The following is a 23,407-nucleotide window of genomic DNA, read 5'->3' as shown; positions in this document are numbered from 1 at the left end:
CCCCCCGATTTTTATTGGGGTTTTTTTGTAAATCATTTTGAGATATATATAAATATCAGTATTACAACTGAGGAATTTTATTAAATAAAGAAATAAATGGCGATGACTACCACTTCAAGAGCTACATTCACATATTTCATAGACACTGGAACATTTCCTGGAATTTGGGGGGGGGGGGAATTGCAGAGAATGGGGTAGAGCGATAACCTTTCTCTCCATTGCATTTGACAAGAAAGAATAAAGTGTTATGTATGTTGCGGGAGCGGGGCAGTCAAAAAATAAAACTGAAAACCCATCAACTGCTGCCTCGAGTTGCACAGTCGGCTTTATACCGCCTTAATATTCCGCTGCAGTCGAATGTATAAAATCAGTCCTGCACTCCTAAGTTTCCACAGGTCGCTTTGTTCTGCTCTCATCTGCTTAAAGGTAAAGGGACCCGTGAACATTAGGTCCAGTCGTGGCCGACTCTGGGGTTGTGGCACTCATCTCGCTTTACTGGCTGAGGGAGCCGGCATACAGCTTCTGGGTCATGTGGCCAGCATGACTAAGCCGCTTCTGGCAAACCAGAGCAGCGCACGGAAATGCCGTTTACCTTCCCGCCGGAGCAGTACCTATTTATATACTTGCACTTGACGTGCTTTCAGACTGCTAGGTTGGCAGGAGCAGGGACCGAGCAACAGAAGCTCACCCCGTCGCGGGGATTCGAACCGCCGACCTTGTGATCGGCAAGTCCTAGGTTTAACCCACAGGTTTAACCCACAGCGCCACCCGCATCCCTAAAGTTGCTTAGCTGTCAGCAATTCAGAAGTGTGCATGCACATGAAAGCTCATACCAAGAACAAACTTAGTTGGTTTCTAAGGTGCTACTGGACATTATGTAGGAAGAGCCTCTGTATAAGGAATTTCCGTTGGAAAACTGCCCCAAGGCGTAAAATAATAAATAACAAATAAAGTAAAACAAATTTTTTAAAAAACCTGAATAACCAACACAAAACTTCCATCTAGCAAGTCTGAATCATGCGGGCGTTGTCATGGGAGGGGTATTTTTAGGATCAAGGCTAAACTGTCAAGCCCCACCCTACCCCACCCCGCTGCTATTTTGCTATTGCCAGGAGGAGCAAAATTGTCAGTGTAATGAAAGGCAGTATATATAATTGGAATATTCTTTTTGAATAATGATATTGGAAAACTGCTGCATTTAATTACAAGGAAATTCAGATGGGAGGGACTGGAAGAAGTCAAGTTATATGTTCATAAGTTTGGAAGTTTAATTAATTAATAATTTGCATTGTATTTGTGTATTTGTTGTCATATCTTTTGTTGTTATTTGTTTTATTTGTTTTCTTTCTCTTTCTATTTTTTCTTTCTTTATTTTTTTAGTTTGTGTTATATTTGTAAGAAACTTAATAAACATTATGGGGGGAATGAAAGGTGGTATAGAACTTTAAATTAAATTAAGACATGACATGACATTAATAATATAATATAATATAATATAATATGATATGATATGATATGATATGATATGATATAATATAATATAATATAATATAATATAATATAATATAATATAATATAATATAATATAATATAATATAATATAATATAATATAATATAATATAATATAATATAATATAATATAAACATGACATGACATGACATAACAATTCAGCCACTGCAAGGACAGGCTACTGGACTAGACGGCCCTTCGACCTGAGGCAGCAGGCTGTTCCCCTGTCCTTCACATGAGGCCCTCTTGCGCCGGGGTGCATTGTGGGTGCTGTAGTTCCCCGGCCGCCTGCATCAGGCTCTCCGCGTGGCGGCGGCACTACAAGCCCCATGCGGCCGCGGGGTGGCGAGGCGGCTCAGGTGAGGAGGGAGAGGCCGGCTTCCCTCAGCGGCGGAGCAGCCAGCCCCGAGGTGGCTTCCATGGGGCCGGCGGCGGGGGGCCGAGGCAGGCGGAGCTGAAAGGGGGCGGAGGAGGGCGGGCGATGCGGAGCCGGGGGCAGCGCGCCGCCCTTCTCTGCCGGAGGCTCGTGGCGGAGGGGACGAGGCACGTGCACCGGCGCGCCCCGCGTTGCAGCAGCCAAAGCATTAGCGGCAGAAGCAGCGCGATGACGGAGGAGGCGAAGAAGCGGGCCGCCTGGGCTGCGGTGAACAACCACGTGCAGGTGGGGGAACCTCCTTTCGGCTTCTGCTTTTTGCAAAGTTAAGACCAGAAATGTAGGATCCCGTCTCAAATGTTGGGGGTGTGGATTTTGTGCACGTTGCCTCGGCTGGGGTTTTGGGGGACAGCGGTTGTAGGACTACTGCGAAGACTGTGTGTGTGTGTGTGTGTAAAAAATATGCACACACACGAACATGTATGTATATATAGTTAAATACACACACACACACACACACACACATATATATATAGAGAGAGAGAGATACGCACGCTCAAAAGTTTCACCCAAGAATTCATAGAATTTCATCCTATAGAATTGTTTTCATATATATATATATATATATATATATATATATATATATATATATATACTGTGTGTGTGTGCGTATATATATATATATATATATTCATTCTATAGAGTTGTTTTTATACATATAACGTAGGTAAAGGTAAGCTGCAGGAGGTAGTGGAGGACAGAGGTGCCTGGCGTGCTCTGGTCCATGGGGTCACGAAGAGTCGGACACGACTAAACAACTAAACAGCAACAAAAAGGTAAAGGTACCCCTGCCCGTACGGGCCAGTCTTGTCAGACTCTAGGGTTGTGCGCTCATCTCACTCTAGAGGCCGGGAGCCAGCGCTGTCCGCAGACACTTCCGGGTCACATGGCCAGCGTGACGAATCTGCTCTGGCGAGCCAGCGCAGCACACGGAAACGCCGTTTACCTTCCCGCCAGTAAGCGGTCCCTATTTATCTACTTGCACCCGGGGGTGCTTTCGAACTGCTAGGTTGGCAGGCGCTGGGACTGAGCAACGGGCGCGCACCCCGCCGCGGGGATTCGAACCGCCGACCATGCGATCGGCAAGCCCTAGGCGCTGAGGCTTTACCCACAGCGCCACCCGCGTCCCTCGCACATGTATGTATATATAATTAAATACACACATATATATATATAGAGAGAGAGAGATACGCATGCTCAAAAGTTTCACCCAAGAATTCATAGAATTTCATCCTATAGAATTGTTTTTATATATATACTGTACTGTATGTGTGTATATATATATATATATATATATATATATTCATTCTATAGAATTGTTTTATATATATACTGTACTGTATGTATATATTCATTTTATAGAATTGTTTTATATATATAGTGTACTGTATACAGTATAGTATATATACAGTGGTACCTCGGGTTACATACGCTTCAGGTTACAGACTCTGCTAACCCAGAAATAGTGCTTCAGGTTAAGAACTTTGCTTCAGGATGAGAACAGAAATCGTGCTCCGGCGGCGCGGCGGCAGCAGGAGGCCCCATTAGCTAAAGTGGTGCTTCAGGTTAAGAACAGTTTCAGGTAAAGAACGGACCTCCGGAATGAATTAAGTACTTAACCCAAGGTGCCACTGTATATATATATATATTCATCCTATAGAATTGTTTTTATATATATACTGTATTGAAACTTTTGAGCATCCGTATCTCTCTATATATGTGTGTGTATTTAACTATATATACATGTGCGTGTGTATATATTTCATTTTAATACATCACACACAAAAAAGAAATATAGAAGTAAACAAATATCCATCACCTCCTAGCAACTAAAAAGGAAAGAAAAAAGAAAAGAAAAGAAAAACAACAACAACAATACATTAAATAGTTCGCACAATACATTTAACATAAAAATGGCTTTTTTTTCTATATCCTATAGAATTGTTGAGTTGGAAGGGACTCTGAGGGTCATATGCATGCCCTTGTATTTCACAAAATTTATTCCCCACTTCATTATGGTTCTGTTCAGTTCAGTTTGTAGAGCTCAAGACTCTGAGCCCCACGTTGGGCGAAAAGATTCCTTCATTGCAGTGGGTTGGGCTAGATGACCGTGGGGGATCCCTTCCAACTCTACAATTCTATGATTCTGTTATTGGAACAAATCAAACAAACAAACAAAACCCTCCAAGTGGTTTATGAAAAGATGCAGCAAGAAAACTGAGAAAAATCCCCAACCACGCTTTAAAGAGTTCAAAAGTTAAAATCCTGAAATGTATTACGGCTTTCTAAGTATCTGCGAAAACAAGAGTGTTTTAGAAAGTGCTTAAAAGAATGCAGTGACTGAGGGCATTTGCTTGATCTCAGTCTTGTTAATATCCTAGGAATTGTATGTTCGGCTTGGACCTAAAGCAGTAAAGCACTCATAAGTTTTGTTTGTTCACAGCTAGGAACTTTGGCAATGCTTATTTGCTAAGTCCCGCTGAACTTCATGGGTTACTCTTTCAGGTATTTCATAATGTTGTTAAATACACACTTGAAACAGGAAATTCAAAATCTATACCATACAGACAGTCATCAGTCAAGTAGCAGAATTCTGTATTAAATACAATGGTGAAGTACAGCATTTAACTGTACATGTTAGTTTTTAATGTAAGGAAATTAATAAATATGACCTCATACTTTTCCCATTTGCTTAGTTTTTAACATAGAAGCATGCTTTTTAGCTTTTAAATCAAAGCATGTCTTATTTTACTGGGCCCTTTCTTACATGTGAAGGGACGCAGGTGGCGCTGTGGGTTAAACCACAGAGCCTAGGGCTTGCTGATCAGAAGGTTGGCGGTTCGAATCCCCACGACAGGGTGAGCTCCCGTTGCTCGGTCCCTGCTCCTGCCAACCTAGCAGTTCGAAAGCACACCCAAAAGTGCAAGTAGATAAATAGGTACCGCTCCGGCAGGAAGGTAAACAGCGTTTCCGTGCACTGCTCTGGTTTGCCAGAAGCGGCTTAGTCATGCTGGCCACATGACCCGGAAGCTGTACACCGGCTCCCTCGGCCAGTAAAGCGAGGTGAATGCCGCAACCCCAGAGTTAGCCACGACTGGACCTAATGGTCAGGGGTCCCTTTACCTTTACCTTATCTTTCATGGGATGTCTTTCTGCCTCCTTAAAAGTAATACTGTGGTTCAAGGATTGGGAACCTCTGGAACTCTGTACATGGCCCTGCTACTCAGTTTGATGGGAGTTGTGAGTCCAGCTGTACCTGGAAGGGTACAGGGTCCACTCCTGTGCCATAGATTATCAAGTTTTCTAGAAGTTGCCACTTTTTGCGTATGCTCAATACTCTCCAGTAAAATCAATCCATGTGGTTTCTAAGTTGACTGACTGAGAACAAAATATTTCTGTCTTTTTTCTTTAGAATAATCAAGTCCTTGGAATCGGAAGTGGGTCTACAATTGTTCACGCTGTGCAGAAATTGGGTATGCATTTCCGCTGTTCCTTTTGTCAGAAATTATGTTTCACTTATTTAAACATCTAGAGTCTGTTCTAAACAAGTGTACCTGGTTCTACTTGCCAAACAGCCAGCCCAGTGTGTGGAGTCTGTGTCAGGCCAAGGGCTAGGATATCTCTATCTTGGATGTGATCTTTGTACAGTGACTCCATGGATTAAATCAAACACATGTAGGCCCAAAACATACAGTTACTTTGTGGTTTTCATGTGTATATAGCACAGTTTTCTTCAGTCTGGTTATCTCCAGAGGCTTGAGTTGTTTATTAAATTTGTATACCGCCCTTCCTCTGAAGATCACAACACAAAATAAGTGCACAAAATACATAATAAAATAAACCAATAACTCCACCACCACAAACACACTTAAAAGGACACCTAGCTGCTTTTCACTATTGGTTCGTGGAAGCTGAGAGCCACCCCCGGGCGGGAGAGTCACCACCAACCATGGCCGAGGAAGGCATCGCTGCTGGAGGTGTAATGGATGTCAACACTGCCCTTCAAGAAGTGCTGTAGACCGCACTTATCCACGATGGCTTAGCCCGTGGAATTCGTGAAGCTGCCAAAGCCTTAGACAAACGCCAAGCCCACCTTTGTGTTCTTGCATCCAATTGTGACGAGCCCATGTATGTCAAATTGGTTGAAGCACTTTGTCCTGAACATCAAATCAACCTGATAAAGGTTGATGACAACAAGAAGCTGGGTGAATGGGTAGGTCTCTGCAAGATCAACAGAGAAGGAAAACCCCGTAAAGCTGTGGGCTGCAGTTGTGTCGTTGTCAAAGACTATGGCAAGGAATCTCAGGCCAAAGATGTCATCGAAGAGTACTTCAAGTGCAAGAAATGAACCCAAAAAATATATTTGTGCCTGGGGGGGGGGGGGGAAGGACACCCAGCTCTACCTCTCTTTTAAATCAGAACCAGTGAAGGTCCTGTGTGAGTGCCTAGAGGCGGTTGGAGGATGGATGGCAGCTAACAGATTTAGATTGAATCCTGACAAGACAGAAGTACTGTTTTGGGGGACAGGGGACGGGCAGGTTTGGGGAACTCCCTGGTCCTGAATGGGGTAACTGTGCCCCTGAAGGACCCGATGCACAGGCTGGGAGTCATTTTGGACTCACAGCTGTCCATGGAGGTGCAGGTCCATTCTGTGTCCGGGGCAGCTGTCTACCAGCTCCATTTGGTACGCAGGCTGAGACCCTATCTGCCCGTGGACTGTCTTGCCAGAGTGGTGCACGCTCTAGTTAGCTCCTGCTTGGACTACTGCAATGCGCTCTACGTGGGGCTACCTTTGAAGGTGACCCGGAAACTACAACTAATCCAGAACGTGGCAGCTAGACTGGTGACTGGGAGCGGCCACCGAGACCATATAATACTGGTCCTGAGAGATCTGCATTGGCTCCCAGTACTGCGCACAATTCAAAGTGTTGGTGCTGACCTTTAAAGCCCTAAACGGCCTCGGTCCAGTATACCTGAAGGAGCGTTTCCACCCACACCATTCAGCCGGACACTGAGATTCAGCGCTGAGGGCCTTCTGGCAGTTCCCTCATTCCGAGAAGTGAGGTTACAGGGAACCAGACAGAGGGCCCTTTCGGTAGTGGTGCCCGGCCTGTGGAATGCCCTCCCATCAGATGTCAAGGAAATAAGCAGCTATCCTATTTTTAAAAGACATCTGAAGGCAGCCCTGTTTAGGGAAGTTTTTAATACTTAATTCTGTATTGTTTTTAACACTCGATCCGGTATAGGGAATTGGTCCACTTAAGGACCAATAAGTGCAAAGGATTAAGGTCTCAACTACGGATAAGATTCCAGGATGATTATGTTAAACTTTCTGAAGTTTTCTCTGACCACCATCTTGAAGAGTTATTCAGAATCTAATTTCAAAGGTGCCTCGAGCTACAGTTTCACGTGATAACAGCCCACTCCCCTCTTTAGCACGGTTATTGTAGCGTTTTCATGTGAAGCAGTTGCCAAGCTGCAAGTTGCATGGTTGTGACTTGAATCAAATCTCTGTGTGGTCTGCTGAGGCCTCTGGGTTGTGCTCCTGGAGAGAAGCCAGTTTAATCTTGTGATATGGTACGCTTCCTCATGTTTCTCTGGTTACTGGAACATGCTAAGAGCTAGAGATGTGTAGCCTGCAAGGCATGCTTGGAACAGATGTATGATTCTGAGAGGCTGGAGGGCTCAAAATGCTGCAGTCTCATCCCCACCAATGAATGCAGTGCCCTTGTATTGCCCTCATGACAACAGGAAGGGAGCAGGATCCTGCACAATTGGGGCTAAATAGCCAGCAGTCCTAATTAAAGTGGTACATGGCTTTTCTGCCCAAGCATGCATGGTGCACAGGGACACGGGTGGCGCTGTGGGTTAAACCACAGAGCCTAGGACTTGCCGATCAGAAAGTCGGCGGTTTGAATCCCCGCAGCAGGGTGAGCTCCTGTTGCTCGGTCCCTGCTCCTGCCAACATAGCAGTTCAAAAGCACATCAAAGTGCAAGTAGATAAATAGGTACCACTCTGGTGGGAAGACAAACGGTGTTTCCATGCGCTGCTCTGGTTTGCTAGAAGCAGCTTAGTCATGCTGGCCACATGACCCGGAAGCTGTACGCCGGCTCCCTCGGCCAATAAAGCAAGATGAGCGCCACAACCCCAGAGTCGTCCGCGACTGGACCTAATGGTCAGGGGTCCCTTTACCTTTATGCATGGGCGGAGTCTCCTCTGACAGGTCCAGTTCCTCAGTTCTTTTAAGTAAAGCAATACCTCTGGATTGGGATTGGCTGAGCAGGACAGAGCGCTGATTGGCAGAAATATCTCCAGAGCTTCTCTCGAGTTCAAATGGAAGTACAGTGGTACCTCGGGTTACATACGCTTCAGGTTACAGACTCCACTAACCCAGAAATAGTACCTCAGGTGAAGAACGTTGCTTCAGGATGAGACCAGAAATCGTGCTACAGCGGCGCGGCAGCAGCAGGAAGCCTCATTAGCTAAAGTGGTGCTTCAAGTTAAGAACAGTTTCAGGTTAAGAACAGACCTCCAGAACGAATTAAGTACTTAACCCGAGGTAACACTGTTTAACATGTATGTGGGACAGGGAAGAGTATGTGGCCTTGAAATTTGGGTGCTCTTTTGTTTTGTTTTGTCCTTCGGAGTGCTGTTCCCCAGTAGCCCTGGTTGGAAGAGTCCCAACCATTGCTTTCGCTGAGTAGTGATGAATGTTAACACCAAACGGCAAAGCTCATGGATGAGAAAAGGGCCATCTTCAGAAGGACAGCAATGCTAGCTATTCCATGATAGCTGCTAACCAGAATGGACATAAATTTTCTTATTTGTTAACGGCTATCCTCCATCAGTTGTATCACCTTCAAGATGGTTTCCTCAATCTGTAGCAAGTAGTTTGAAGAGTCTTTTCTGAACTTGTAAGGTAGCAGCTTGCAGTTTGTTCGAGGCAGGAGCTGTAAAAGCTGGTATGTTCAGTAAATTTTGCGGCATTAGCTTTTGCTTCATTTGCTGCGCAGAAATGACACGGATAATTAGCTAACTGCTAATGTGCTGCTAACTGGATATACCTTTTCCTTCATTTGCTGCACAGAAATGACAGAGATTGAAAGTGGTAATTTTTCTCCTTTCGGCAGAAACCGTAAACTGCACCAGCAATGGGCATTTCCTTCCTGTTTCCTTTTGCAAGCGGAATGAAGCCCAATATAGTCGTACCTTGGAAGTTGAACGGAATCCGTTCCGGAAGTACGTTCGACTTCCAAAAATAGCTTGCAAACCAGAACAGTCACTTCTGGGTTTGCGGCATTCGGGAACCAAAACGTTCGAGATCTAAGCTGTTTGAAAACCAAGGTATGATTGTAACTGAAAAATAAATAAATGAATGCACTAGTTTAAGCAGGAATATTTTAATATGGGTGCATGACTCTTTCTGGTCTGAGTACGTATTTAACAAAGCAATTTCCCCCCACAGCTGAGAGAGTGAAACAAGAGGATCTCAACATAGTCTGTATACCTTCGTCTTTCCAGGTAAAATCTTCCCCTTGACACCTCCATTTTTTTAAAGAGCCAGATCTTCTGCTTACATCTTGATCAGGATCAAACATCCAGCAATAAGGGACCATGGGAGAGGTTTCTCTCCAGCTAACTATCTGTCAGGTCTTCAGGTACCCAAATACAGACGGTCTTTTACCCTCGCCAGATTTAACGTTCTCCCTTCTGCCTTACTTCAGGGCAGATTTGAGGGTAAACCATACACAGCACGGATCTGTCCTTGTGGCTCGTTGGAAGATGAAACTGCTTCACATGTACTATTACGTTGTCGTCTTTATGAGGATATACGTTTGACTTTTATTACACCTGTTTTGCAAAAGTCCAGGAAAGAATCGGAATACCATAGTTTAAAACTACTGCTAGAGGACAAGAATCCCAAGACTACATTAAATGTAGCTAAATTCTGTGCGTCTGCAATCAATCGCAGGAAGCAAGTGGTATCCCATAATGTCCAATCCCCTAAATGTTAATTACAGGGGGCACGCTAACAATTAATTTTAATTTTTATATTTAAATCCTTGTTATATTCATATTGTCCCTTGTATTTCTGATATTTTTTATGATCTGTGATATTGTGTGTGTTGACGCTGGTCTGTGACCGTATTAATAAATTCATTCATTCATCTTGATCAGCCACTCAACAGCTACGAGGCTGTTTTCCAGTATGTAAGCAGCTAAATTAGAAGGTTATTTGTAGGATAGCTTTCTGAACTGATCTCGTGTGGACCCCTGTCCCATTAGGACTCCACTTCTGACTTCCTTACGAAAATCTATATGCCACCACAGAGGTGTTAACAATACCCCTTGTGGTGTCTCGACCATGGGGAAACTCTCTTCCAACAGTGAGTTGTACTTGTCAGTCGTCAAGGCAGCACACTGGAAAGGCATTGCTAATTTGCCTTGTTTCTTGTTTCCATTAATTGTCTTCTTAATGCTCCTCCCGAGATTAGAGCTCCGAACATGACAGCAGTGCTACTTGCAACCCTGTCCATTTTTGAACTGCGTGCTGAACTCACCTGAGGTCACAGCCTAGCAACTCTTTGTTTCCTAGCAACTAACACCGAATTGCCTTCGTGCCTGGAGTCTGAATTTCCAAATCATTAGACCGTTGGTGCAGTAAGGCTACATTCAGCTGGGCAACATAATAATGTTCTTTAATGTTCATTCCCATAATAATGTTCATTTTCATGTGTGCGTAGGAAGTTTGAATGGCCACCTTAGGTGTTCCTTTTGGGACTGGAAGGTTGGGTTTGAGTAAATATCCAAGTTCTATTCATTCAGAAGATCTAGCATGCATTTACATGCTTCGTTATCCTGTTGAAACAGGTAATCTGACGGGTGAGACCTGCAAGGTGGCTAAACACTGGAAAAGTCAGTTTTGAAATGTGGCTTTCTTGGTTTGTGGGGTATATGGCTGTAGTTGTAAGAATCAACTGACAATATTTGGTTCGACAATATTAAGCAATTTCTTACTGGAAAAGGTGGCCTGTAAAAATACCTTTCAACTGCTTTAGGCCTTGATTTTACAAGAGTGTTTCCTGGGCCTGGAGTTACTAGAAGCAACAGGTAGAACCCCACACCCTCCAGATATTTTTGGGACTACAATTCCCATCATCCCTGACCACTGGTCCTGTTAGCTAGGGATGATGGGAGTTGTAGTCCCAAAACCTCTGGAGGGCGAAGTTTGGCCATGCCTGGATTAGGTGGTGCCCAGGTTGCTTTTGTTAAATATAGCATAGCTGTCAAAAAAGATGTGCTCAGAGGCGCATCAACTGTTGCTTATATCACTCAAAATGTACTGCTGGTATGCAGCGTTACAGGTATACATGCCACAGTGTGTTAATATCAGAGTCCAGCAAATCATTTTAAGAAATCCCAGCCTTTTCTAATCCTCATGGAATATGATCTTGCTTGCAGAGGGCGTCAGGCCACACCTAATAAGTACACAGGCTTAGGATTGCAGCCGTCGTTCAATCGGTGTGAACCTTGTGCAACGTTTTTAATGCGAGTATATTTCATAGTCTGTTGAAATACTAAATGGGTGTTCGAAGTCAGACCATTAGTCTATGTAGCTCAGTATTGCCTGCACTGGTTCGGCAGCATCCCTCCAGGGTTTTAGGCAAAGTTACGACAGATTAAATTTGGGACATTTTGCATGCAACGCATGTGCTCTGCTATTAAGTTTGTGCTGTTTTGACATCAGAGATTCCATGTTGCTTCTGAGAGGGCCATTCCTACCTCTTACAGAAGATGATGGATTTTATATCTGCCTGGCTCGTTAATGAAGATGAGAACTTGAGTGTGCAAAGGCTTTAACACTCCTTCATTGTGGGGGAAATGAGTCTTTTCTTGGTCGAAAACCCGCTTTCGTTGGATCAAAACAGCATGCTCCTGAAAGATTAACATTCACTCCATTATAGTGCAGTTTCTTAACCACTAATTTGTATTACAGCTGCTAATAAACATGTCGAAATGACTCTGATTTCTCCCCTATAAACTCTGGGAAACAATTTTGCCTTTTCCTTTCCGTTTAGGCACGTCAGTTGATTCTGCAGAACGGCTTAACCTTAAGTGACTTGGATCGACACCCTGAGGTAAAAGTTTTGGGTTTTTCTTGTGCTCTTCAGCAACTGTTCAGTTCCCATGCAACACTGCTCTGTCTTAGTTTTCTCAGTACAGTGGAACCTTGGTTCTCAAACTTAATCCATTCCGGAACTCTGTTTGACTCCCGAAACTGTTCAAAAACCAAGGCGCAGCTTCCGATTGGCTGCAGGAGCTTCCTGCACTCAAACAGAAGCTGCGTTGGACGTTTAGCTTCCAAAAAAGATCGAAAACCGGAACACTTAATTCTGCGTTTTCGGCATCCGGGAGCCGATTTGTTCTTCAACTAAGCCGTTTGAGAACCAAGGTTTCCACTGTATAAATGATTCTAATGGTTCTAATAATTGCAGATGATACAATGGTGGAACTCCCGCCGGGCTCCGCAGGCTTGCGGAGAGCTGCCCGAAGCCCGGGGTGCACAGCGCCGCACTCTTCGGGCTGCAGGCAGCTATCCTGCGGAGCCCGGCAGGAACTTCCCCTTCATTTTTGGAGGGGAAAAAGTGCGTCCTGTAGAGCGAAAAATACGGTACGTTCAAAGAAGATTGGAAAACATTTATTGAATATATGGGGGGAAGTTGTGTACACCTGAAAACGCTGGCAGCGTTAAGATAAATTCAACGGTGTAAATAATTTTGGATGGATGGAAAACGGATTGGTATAGTTTTTGTAAAACATGCAGAGATATAAGATATGCAAAATGAACCATGGAACGAGAAGGGAAGTCATTGATTTCTTAAGCATGTAAAATGTTGATCTGAAATTGGAAAACAGAAAAATTAATAAAAATCATATTTTTTAAAAAACCTGTTTTCTTTCCTGAAGTTGAATGTTGCCATTGATGGTGCCGATGAAGTCGACTTGGACCTCAATCTTATCAAAGGAGGAGGGTAAGAAATAATGCCTAATTATTTTACTTGCAGATGAAAGTACTCAGAACAAGGGTGGAAAGCTAATTGGAAGCTGCTGGACCCTGTAGCTGGTAGGCTGGTGACCAGGCAAGGCTATGGAAAGCAATCGTTCCCCTCCAGCTTTTATTTTTCTAGGCCTGCTTTTCAGAAAACGGAAACACTAGAATACCAGTCGCTGGAAAACTGCAGGAGGCTGATTTCCACAGAAGCAGGGCTGGGCATTCTCAAAACAGAAGAATAATTCTAATCGGCTTGCCAAATTGCCAAGGCCTTGGGGTCCCAGACATTTTGGGAATGTTTATTTCGGATGCCTGCTAATTTCTATGCCCAGATTGGCCGGATTGCCTATACAGATGCAGGTGGAGATTTAAAAAATGAATGAACAAACAGCAAAAAATGCCTGGGGGGGTGTGCCCTGGTGTTTGCTATGGGAATGTGTTTTTCTGCCTGGATGTGAGTGAGAGAGACCTTCAGGCCACAGCAATAGTTTTGGCTCGGGGTAATAATAATAATAATAATTAATAATAATAATTTATGATTTGTCCCCGCCCATCTGGCTGGGTTTCCCCAGCCACTCTGGGCGGCTTCCACCAAGACCAAAAATAAACTAAGATGTCACACATTAAAAGCTTCCCTAAACAGGGCTGCCTTAAGATGTCTTCTGAATGTCAGGTAGTTGTTTATCTCTTTGACATCTGATGGGAGGGCGTTCCACAGGGCGGGCGCCATTACCAAGAAGGCCCTCTGCCTGGTTCCCTGTAGCTTTGTTTTTCGCAATGAGGGAACCGCCAGAAGGCCCTCGGCGCTGGACCTCAGCGTCCAGGCAGAACGATGGGGGTGGAGACGCTCCTTAAGGTATACTGGGCCGAGGCCATTTAGGGCTTTCAAGATCAACACCAACACGTTGAATTGTGCTTGGAAACATACTGGGAGCTAGTGTAGGTCTTTCAGTGTTATATGGTCTCTGCGGCCGCTCCCAGTCACCAGTCTCGCTGCCGCATTCTGGATTAGTTGTAGTTTCCGGGTCACCTTCAAAGGTAGCCCCACGTAGAGCGCATTGCAGTAGTCCAAGCGGGAGATAACTAGAGCATGCACCACTCTGGCGAGACTGGGGTTGGCTGAGCAGTGGAAAGAGCTGATCGACAGAAATGGCTACAGCAGTTATAATGGAAGGCATGGGAGTGCTCAGGGACAGCAGGAAATAGTATGGTTTTCTTGGCGGAGTGGGGGTTATATTTGGGGGAATTTTGCGATGGGGCAGTGCCCCAGTTGTCCTAAGCCATGGGTGGGCAAACTAAGGCCCGGGGGCCCGACCCGGCCCAATCACCTTCTAAATCCGGCCTGCAGACGGTCCAGGAATCACCGTGTTTTTACATGAGTAGAATGTGTGCTTTTATTTAAAATGCATCTCTGGGTTATTTGTGGGGCATAGGGATTCGTTCATTTCCCCCCCAAAAATATAGACCGGCCCCCCTCAACGTCTTGAGGGACAGTGGGCCGGCCCCCTGCTGAAAAAGTTTGCTGACCCCTGTCCTAAGCTGACCAGTCTCCACTGGCCTGGATTAAATAGCTGCATTGATATCTACGGCTCCAAGATTCTATAGATAGACTTCCTTCCTAAGCCTTTAGTTGCTAAATCCTTAGTTGACTTCTGATCGGTCTGGGCAACAGGGTTTATATTCTGCTGTCTTTCCTCCTCCAGGGGCTGCCTGACCCAGGAGAAGATAGTCGCTGGCTATGCGAAAAGCTTCATTGTCATTGCTGATTATAGGTAAAATATGCTGTTTGGTGCTTTTTCCAGAAGAGAGAGAGAGAGCTGTATTCAGTCCTAACATACCTGAAAGACTGTCTCACTCAATCGACCATTGCACATTGCAGGGGAGGACCTCCCACAAGTTTATCAATAAGGCCCGTTTGGTAACATATTGGAATCGGGGATGTTAGTGTTGTGACGCCTGCCCTTTTGTATAGGTAAAGGGACCCCTGACCATTAGGTCCAGTCGTGGCCGACTCTGGGGTTGCGGCGCTCATCTCGCTTTATTGGCCGAGGGAGCCGGCGTACAGCTTCCGGGTCATGTGGCCAACATGCCTAACCCGCTTCTGGCAAACCAGAGCAGCGCACGGAAACGCCGTTTACCTTCCCGCCGGAGCGGTACCTATTTATCTACTTGCCCTTTGACGTGTTTTGGAACTGCTAGGCTGGCAGAAGTAGGGACCGAGCAACGGGAGCTCACCCCGTCGCGGGGATTTGAACTGCCAACTTTCTGATCGGCAAGCCCAAGAGGCTCAGTGGTTTAACCCCCAGCACCACCTGCGTCCCTTTTGTATAAAAGGTAAAGGGACCCCTGACCATTAGGTCCAGTCGTGGACGACTCTGGGGTTGCGATGCTCATCTCTCTTTATTGGCCGAGGGAGCCGGCGTACAGCTTCCGGGTCATGTGGCCAGCATGACTAAGCCACTTCTGGCGAACCAGAGCAGCGCATGGAAACGCCATTTACCTTCCCGCCGGAGTGGTACCTATTTATCTACTTGCACTTTGACGTGCTTTCAAACTGCTAGGTTGGCGACCTAGTTGGTTGAAAAATTTGGAGAGGTGGCTGGGTTCATCATAAATAGGAAAAAAACCAAAATTATAGCTAAGAATATGGAAAAAACAACTATGGAAGTATTGCAACAAAAAACGGGTATAGAAATTGCAAAAAAAGTGAAATACTTGGGAATATGGTTAACCCCAAAGAACATTGATCTGTTCCAAAACAATTATGTGATGGTGTGGAAGGGAATTAAGAAAGATTTGGAAATATGGAATAGGTTAAAACTGTCCCTTTGGGGAAGAATTTCAATGATCAAGATGTCAGTGCTACCGAAGATGCTGTTTCTCTTCCAGATGATACCAATATTAAAAGGAGTGGCGATTTTCAAAGACTGGCAAAGAATGATTTCTAGATATATCTGGCAGGGCAAAAAGCCGAGAATTAAGCACAAATTACTAACAGACGCAAAAGAAAGGGGAGGCTTTGCCCTGCCAGATTTGAAGTTATATTACGAAGCAGCATGCCTTTGCTGGCTAAAAGAATGGATAAAATTAAAAAATACAAAGCTCCTTGATTTGGAAGGATTCGATACTAGGTTTGGATGGCACGCGCATCTTTGGAAAGAAAAGAAGGAAGGTTATAAATCATTTGGAAACCATATCTTTCGTAAATCGTTACTGGAAGTATGGGACAGATACAAAAACATACTAGAAACCGGAGTTCCACATTGGCTATCCCCACTAGAAGTCATAGGCGTTAAGAAAACTAATATGAGAAGTGATTGGATCACCTATGCAGATTTGGTGGTGAAGGAAGGGGGAAAGTGGAGGTTAAAACCATACGAACAAGTAAAGGAACATGTCTATGATTGGCTACATTACCGACAAATAAATGAAATGTTTAAAAAGGAAGAGAAAGAAAAAGGTTATAAAGAAAAGGATTCAAAATTCCAATCAGAAATTGTGAATAATGACTGTAAAATAATTTCGAAAATGTACAAAATTTTATTGGAATGGCATACAATGGATGAGGAAGTAAAAGTAGTTATGATTCAGTGGGCCAAAGATCTAGGCTATAATATAGATTTAGATGATTGGCAAAAAATCTGGAATGAAAATCTGAAGTTTACGGCATGTGTTACACTAAAAGAAAATACAATGAAGATGGTATACAGGTGGTATATGACACCAGCAAAACTAGCAAAAATGTACAAAATTTCTAATAAATGTTGGAGATGCAGGGAGAAAGAAGGAACATTTATGCATATGTGGTGGGATTGCAGGAAAGTAAGGGGGTTCTGGGAGATGATACATATTGAGCTAAAGAAAATGTTAAAATACAGTTTCGTTAAGAAACCAGAAACCTTTCTGCTGGGGATAACAAGAATGGATATAAGTAGGAGAGATAGGAAACTATTTCAGTATGCAATCACCGCAGCAAGGACATTGATAGCTCAAAGGTGGAAACAAGAAGAGGTTCCGAATTTAGAAGAATGGAGGTCAAAATTAACAGATTACGCAGAACTGGACAAATTAACTGGAAAAATCAGATATCAAAAAGACCATAGATTTTTCGAAGACTGGGGAAAATTTACGGAGTATTTGGAAAACACATGTGAGGAGGGAACAACGCTAGTGGGTTTTAAAGAAGCTTTGTGAAAATATAAGGAAATATGACCAGTAGGTAAATAAGAACAGAAATATATAATACAATGGGAATATTGAAACAAAGGAATGTGTAGATAAGATTTGAACTACGAAAGATTGTCAGAGAAGTTGTGGGAGGTCCAATTAAGACAAATTTTGTGATATGTATATGGATATATTTTGGTGTTTTTAATGGAAAACCTTAATAAAAACTTATTGCAAACTGCTAGGTTGGCAGGAGCAAAGACCGAGCAACGGGAGCTCACCCCGTTGCAGGGATTCGAACCGCTGACCTTCTGATCAGCAAGCCCTAGGCGCTGTGGTTTAACCCACAGCGCCACCCGCGCCCCTTTTGTACCCTTTTGTATACAACCCCATTAAATATTGTAGGGGCACTGTCTCCTGTCCCTTCTGCACTGTACTTTTAAAGCAGTGTCATACCACTTTAAGAAGTCATGGCTCGCCCACACCGTAAAAAAAAGGAACCCTGGAACTGTAGTTTAAGGTCACTGAGAGTTGTTGTCTTTTAAATTTTATTCATTTTTCATTTTCATTCATTACATACATCTCAAATTCTTAACGTTTACTATATATTCTTCCCCCAACTTGCGTTTCTGGTTTGTTTCTATTTTCATCCGCTTTGCTATCTCTCAACAGAAAAGGTTATTAATAACATAACATCAAACCTATGAACATAGAAATAAAATTAACGACATCCTCTTATTTCACTATCTTCCAAACATTTCCTGATGCTAATAATGTGAATGTTTATTTAAACCCTGCCATCAAGTCTATTGCCTTTCCTTGTTTCTGCAAATATAATACGAATGGTTCCCAATCTTTTTCAAAGTCTCTGTTGTCTTTTTCTCTTGGTCTTTCTGTCATTTTTGCCAGTTCTGCATAGAAGGGCACAGAGAGTTGTAGAGAGAGACCTATTCCCTTCGCAGAGCTGCAATTCCCAGAGTGGTTCATCAACCAGTCCCTCTTCTCAGGAAACTCTTTCTTGTGCAACCAGCTGCAAAAGAAGTGTGCATTTGTACAATGTATTAATTCTGGTTTTGCTTTTAAACAATGTCCCTGTAGGAAAAAGTCTGAAAGCCTGGGAGAGCAGTGGAAGAAAGGTATTCCTATTGAAGTCATCCCAATGGCCTATGTTCCCATTTCCAGAGCTCTGGCCAAGAGGTTTGGGGGTGTTGCTGAGCTGAGGATGGCTGTGAATAAGGCGGTACGTTTTGATTTCTGGGCAGAAATGCACCTTCTAGAAGGTATAGAATTTATTTCAGCTTGGGCCTGTATGATTTTTCTCTTTGATCAACTTTGTAGGATTGTTGCTTGAGACAGTATCGCCCTATAGGTAATACTGTGCCTTTATAAATACCTTTATAAAATCTTGTACCCAGGCAATCTAAATCCTGTGATTGGAGAAGAGAAATTGAATTCTATTACATGTATAAATCATTCCTATTTATGTAATTGCTTGCTGCAATTTTGACAGGTTGGTTTTTGTTTGTTTTTTTGCTAGCTGTGGGCAAAGGATATAACGATCTAGGCCGGGTGTTGACATCCTTCCTCCACCCATTATAAATATTTTCACGATGTTCTGTTATTTATCACCTATATATTACAAGAATCATCTGAGGTCTGCCAGGAGATTTTTGTCGTCACAACAATTTTTAAAATACTCCTTAAATACTATACATTCTAATAGGAAGGCCTCCGGTCTTTATGTAAATGGGAATTTGAGTATCTTTTTTAATTCATTGTATATAATATCCCAGAACTCTCTTATTCTTTCACATTCCCATCACTTATGCATACATGAACCTGTTCAGGTTCATGATTATTCAGTTTTAGAGTGCTTAAGTTTTCACTTGGAAGTTGGGGTTTGTTTTGTTTCTGTTTCACCCGTTTTGATTTTTGTTTCTTAAAAAATGAGTCTCTACCTATTCTCTTCGCTGCTAGGGTCCTGTCGTGACTGACAATGGGAACTTCTTATTGGACTGGAAATTTGATAAAGTCCATAATTGGCGTGAAGCGAATGTGGCAATCAAGATGATACCAGGTAGGTAGTCTTGCGACAGAAGCGTATTTCATGAGGGTTTTTTTTAAAAAAATTCCCTTGTAGCTGGCGTATTAACAGCTGTACAACTGTGGAACTAAAAATTCTAAAAAGTTATTAATTAGAGAGTCCAGTCCTCTTCTTTATAAATGAGGAAAAATATATGCCTAATGCCTGAATAACACTAGAACAGAATTAAGTGCTTTGGAACTTATTTTTGCCCCTGACTGTACATCGTCTTAGTACAGTGATAAATATGAATTCTTAGAAATATTTCTTTTACTGAAAGCCTAGTGGAGGCGTTAATGCTGTATTTGCAACTGTTAGACAGCAGGTGGCGCCATTGGTGTAGATTGCTCTATATGTGGTTATCTCAGATCTCCTGTGTTAGGATATATTGTAGCATCATTTATTTTATTTTACTTTTTGTGACTTGATTAAGAGTTTCAAAACGAATATTTTGTAAATACAGTAACAGGAAAAACAAACTTGAGGTGTAGGACAGTGGCACATGTGGATAACATTGTTCTACCATGATATAAATTAGTGGTTCTCAAACTTATTTCTCTGGACCACACTTCCAGGAAAAATTTTTGCTCCTGCCACACCATTTATTATTATTATTACTATTATTATTGATAGGAAATACATTGGAAAACAGAAAGAAGCAGCTCCTAGCAGTGCTTGCTTCATAACATAGAATGTGACTGCTTTATAATATGAAGACGAGTCATCCAGAAATTGTAAAACATAAATCATTCCCAAAATATAATTATGAATGAGCCTCTTACATATATCTAAGTATGTATATGCACCTTAAGTGTGTATGCAAACTGAACAAAAGTTGTGAGCTCGCAGTATCGCCTGACGCTCATTCCCTCATTTTGAAAAGATATCTATCTATATTCTGCAAATAATAAAAAATATTTCGACGCTGTGCTACAATATACTGCACTGAAATGTTTTAAATGTTCCTGTTTTTTATTATTAATTTTTATTGAAGTTTTTATCTCTACAAAATAGCAGAAAGAAACGTTTACACATATGTACATGTTAGTAACACAAAGCATCCCACCACCTCACACCCCCCCACACACCCATTGGTTCGACATAACTTGAAATGTGAGTTAAAATCTGACTTGCTTCCATCGTTGCTTGACCTTGATTCTATAACTTATCTTTACAGTTGTGTTGTTCTATTGTATTTGACAAATATTCTGATTTTACTAGCATTTGTAACCTTTCCCCCTTACAAACTTTGTTCTTTACATAGCAATATTTCTGTACCGGAGCAGTGTTTTTTCATATATTCATTCATGCAACTCCATTCTTTTATTAAATTTTGATTTGTTTGACCTCTGATATCTGCCGTCATTTTGGCCAGTTCAACAAAACACCCACAATAATAGATTGGCAAATCAAACTTATTGAATTGGTTAAATGTTCCTTTGGTTGTTCTTGAATCTTCCTGCCATGCATGCCACCCTCTCCTCCCATACCCTTTGAGAACTACCAATATAAAGGATCAGTATGTTGTTGTGTGGAAAATACTAATAAAATTTATTTTTTTAAAAAAAAAACTTCTATTGCATTCAGACGTGGTTTTGCTATTCTGTTCTAGGGGTGGTGGAAACAGGCCTGTTTATCGACATGGCGGAACGGGTTTACTTTGGCATGGAAGATGGCTCTGTCAGCGTCCGGGAGAAGCCAGTCCACTGACCGCCACCCAGCCCCCAAATCTACTCTGCCTTCAGCCCATTGCATACAGTTTTATCACTTTGGTGCCAATTTGACATCTTGCCTTAAATCCTGTCCCGATCTTGGTGAATGTAACCAAAGGTCCAGCAGATCTCACTAATACTGGAAATGAATGTTGTTTTAAATTATATTTTTTACTATTTTTTCATGTGAATCGTTTTTTTAAAAAAAGCAAAATGTGATCAATCATTTTGAGCATTTTAAACTTTTTTTTTCCACTTTGGTTTTTATACAAAACATTGTACCAAAAAGGATATTTTATACAGTACTTGAACCATCGGGTTGCTCGGAGTGTGTCTAGCGGGGGGAGAAAATAGAAGTTGCAATTTGTGGTATTTGCATAAACACCCCCCCCCAAAAAAATGCATTGACACAGGAGGGTTTGTGCCCAGTTGGTACTCACAGATGCCTTATTAGAATCTTTTTCGGTTCTCTGATTTATGCCTTTCAATGATTTTTACCATAACTGTTTTTAACAGGGAATGTTTAGTCTCAGTATAGATAATTTGCTGATAATTTTTGCTGTTGGCCTCCATGGAATTTGTATGGCATGGGATCAGCCACGACGCCCATTCCACGCAAATAATTCATACCTTTAAAATAATATATGAAATAATAAATTAATATACTTTGGAAATGTTTCAAGCCCCCCCCCCCCAACTTCCCCAATAATGGATGGCTGAAATTCGAGGCTGCCTAGCCATCCGTACAAGTGAAGATGCACTGAGTTAATGCCCAGTTTAACAATTTTGGGCCCAGTTGGAGTTTCAGAAAGTTCCTATTCCTCCCTTTGCATGACGACATTTTCACAGAATGCTGCCTCGAAACACGTCCAAAGAACGAGCCTTACTGGAAGGATTGTATTAATGTAGCGAGAGCAAGGCACTTTTTTAAAAACAAAAAACCTGTTGTCTCTCATCTCTTAAGTGCTTTGCATGATAACCGTGTCAGAAATGTACGACTCGTCGTTTTTGTTTTAGGCACTGAAATTAAAGAGCTGTAACGCCAGCCATTTGTGTGTTCGGGTTTGTTCTTAAACGCCTTCCTGATCTGCCCTTTGGTCCCCGGATTGGGCCAAAGTGCCTCGTACTACCCCGCCCCAGATTGTCATGCAAGATTGGATCCTGACGCTTAACAGGATCCAATCCTGGGAAACAACATCAAACCTAGCGTTACGTAAAATACATTCAACAAACCCACAAAACGTAACGGGCTGTGCATTCACATAAACAATGCTCTTCTGTATTTATCGCAGTATCAAATATTTCTCTTGCACGTAATCAACACATAAAGTACAACAAAGTAAACGGAAATACCAATAGATCAGTTCATTCAGAGAGTCCAAATATTTGCTAGTTTCTGTTCCACGTAGTAATAAGAAGAAGAAGAATAAATTTTATTTATACCCTCCCCTCCCTAGGCAAGACCGGGCTCAGGGCAGCTAACACCAAATATAAAAATAATTAATTGAAATAGAGCTTAAAAACAAGATTAAAATACAGTGGTACCTTGGGTTAAGTACTTATTTCGTTCCGGAGGTCCGTACTTAACCTGAAACTGTTCTTAACCTGAAGCACCACTTTAGCTAATGGGGCCTCCTGCTACTGCCGCGGCGCCACCGGAACACAATTTCTGTTCTTATCCTGAAGCAAAGTTCTTAACCTGAAGCACTATTTCTGGGTTAGCGAAGTCTGTAACCTGAAGCGTATGTAACCCGAGGTACCACTGTACAACATTAAAACATTAAAATGCAGCCTCATTTCAGTGGAAACTCGATCAAAAACTTTTTGGGGGGGATAAAAACGTCAAGTCTACACCAAGGCTAACTATCCAGACTGGTCCTACGTGGGCGAGAAAAAACCCAGGGAAATCCCCAAATAGGAGGGGACAGAAGGAGAAAGGAAAAAAGAAAAGGGGGAGGGAATCAAATTGATTCCAAGCCAAAGTCCAGACAGAATAATTCCTTGTTTCGCCGTCCTGGGTTTCACCAACTTTCCACCATGTCATAAGTTCCATTATCTTGATATACTGCGTACGAACATGTACAACTGATGAAGCTCAAGGCATTATTCTGGAAATCCTTGTCAAGATTCTGTGGAACTGTAGTAAGCTCCCATTTGGATTTTGCGAACATACAAAGACATATGTGGAACAGAAACTAGCAAATCTTTGGACTCGTATGAATGAACTGCTCTATTGGGACTTCCGTTTACTTTGTTGTACTTTATGTGTTGATTATGTGCAAGAGAAATATTTGATACTGTGATAAATACAGAAGAGCATTGTTTATGTGAATGCACAGCTGGTTACGTTTTGTGTGTCTGTTGTTTCAGGGGGCAGAAAGGATAGGCCTGGCTGTAAAGGCATCCCTCTACCTTCTCCCACAAAGATGATGATGATTATTATATTT

At 42.6% G+C, this 23,407-nt stretch overlaps 1 protein-coding gene and 1 pseudogene across 2 annotated transcripts; both read left to right on the top strand.

Annotated features, from left to right (window-relative positions):
- The first annotated feature begins 1,888 nt into the window (after positions 1-1,888).
- On the top strand, positions 1,889-22,005 carry RPIA (ribose 5-phosphate isomerase A). 2 transcript variants are annotated; one of them, XM_028702598.2, is made up of 9 exons: positions 1,892-2,172; positions 5,357-5,417; positions 9,411-9,466; positions 12,025-12,084; positions 12,914-12,978; positions 14,702-14,770; positions 18,264-18,405; positions 19,143-19,242; positions 20,861-22,005. In XM_028702598.2, exons 1-9 carry the CDS (start codon positions 1,993-1,995, stop codon positions 20,956-20,958), a joined length of 831 nt encoding a protein of 276 aa, XP_028558431.2. In that variant the 5' UTR covers positions 1,892-1,992; the 3' UTR covers positions 20,959-22,005. The 2 variants fall into 2 exon arrangements, with proteins under 2 accessions (XP_028558432.2, XP_028558431.2); XM_028702599.2 differs by lacking the exon at positions 14,702-14,770 and having other exon boundaries at positions 1,889-2,172.
- LOC144325151 (small ribosomal subunit protein eS12 pseudogene) lies at positions 5,847-6,316 on the top strand (annotated as a pseudogene).
- Positions 22,006-23,407: the final 1,402 nt, after the last annotated feature.

Source organism: Podarcis muralis, chromosome 13 (genome assembly GCF_964188315.1).
Source record: "Podarcis muralis chromosome 13, rPodMur119.hap1.1, whole genome shotgun sequence".
NCBI lineage: Eukaryota > Metazoa > Chordata > Lepidosauria > Squamata > Lacertidae > Podarcis > Podarcis muralis.
This window is presented reverse-complemented; position numbering and strand designations above follow the sequence as displayed.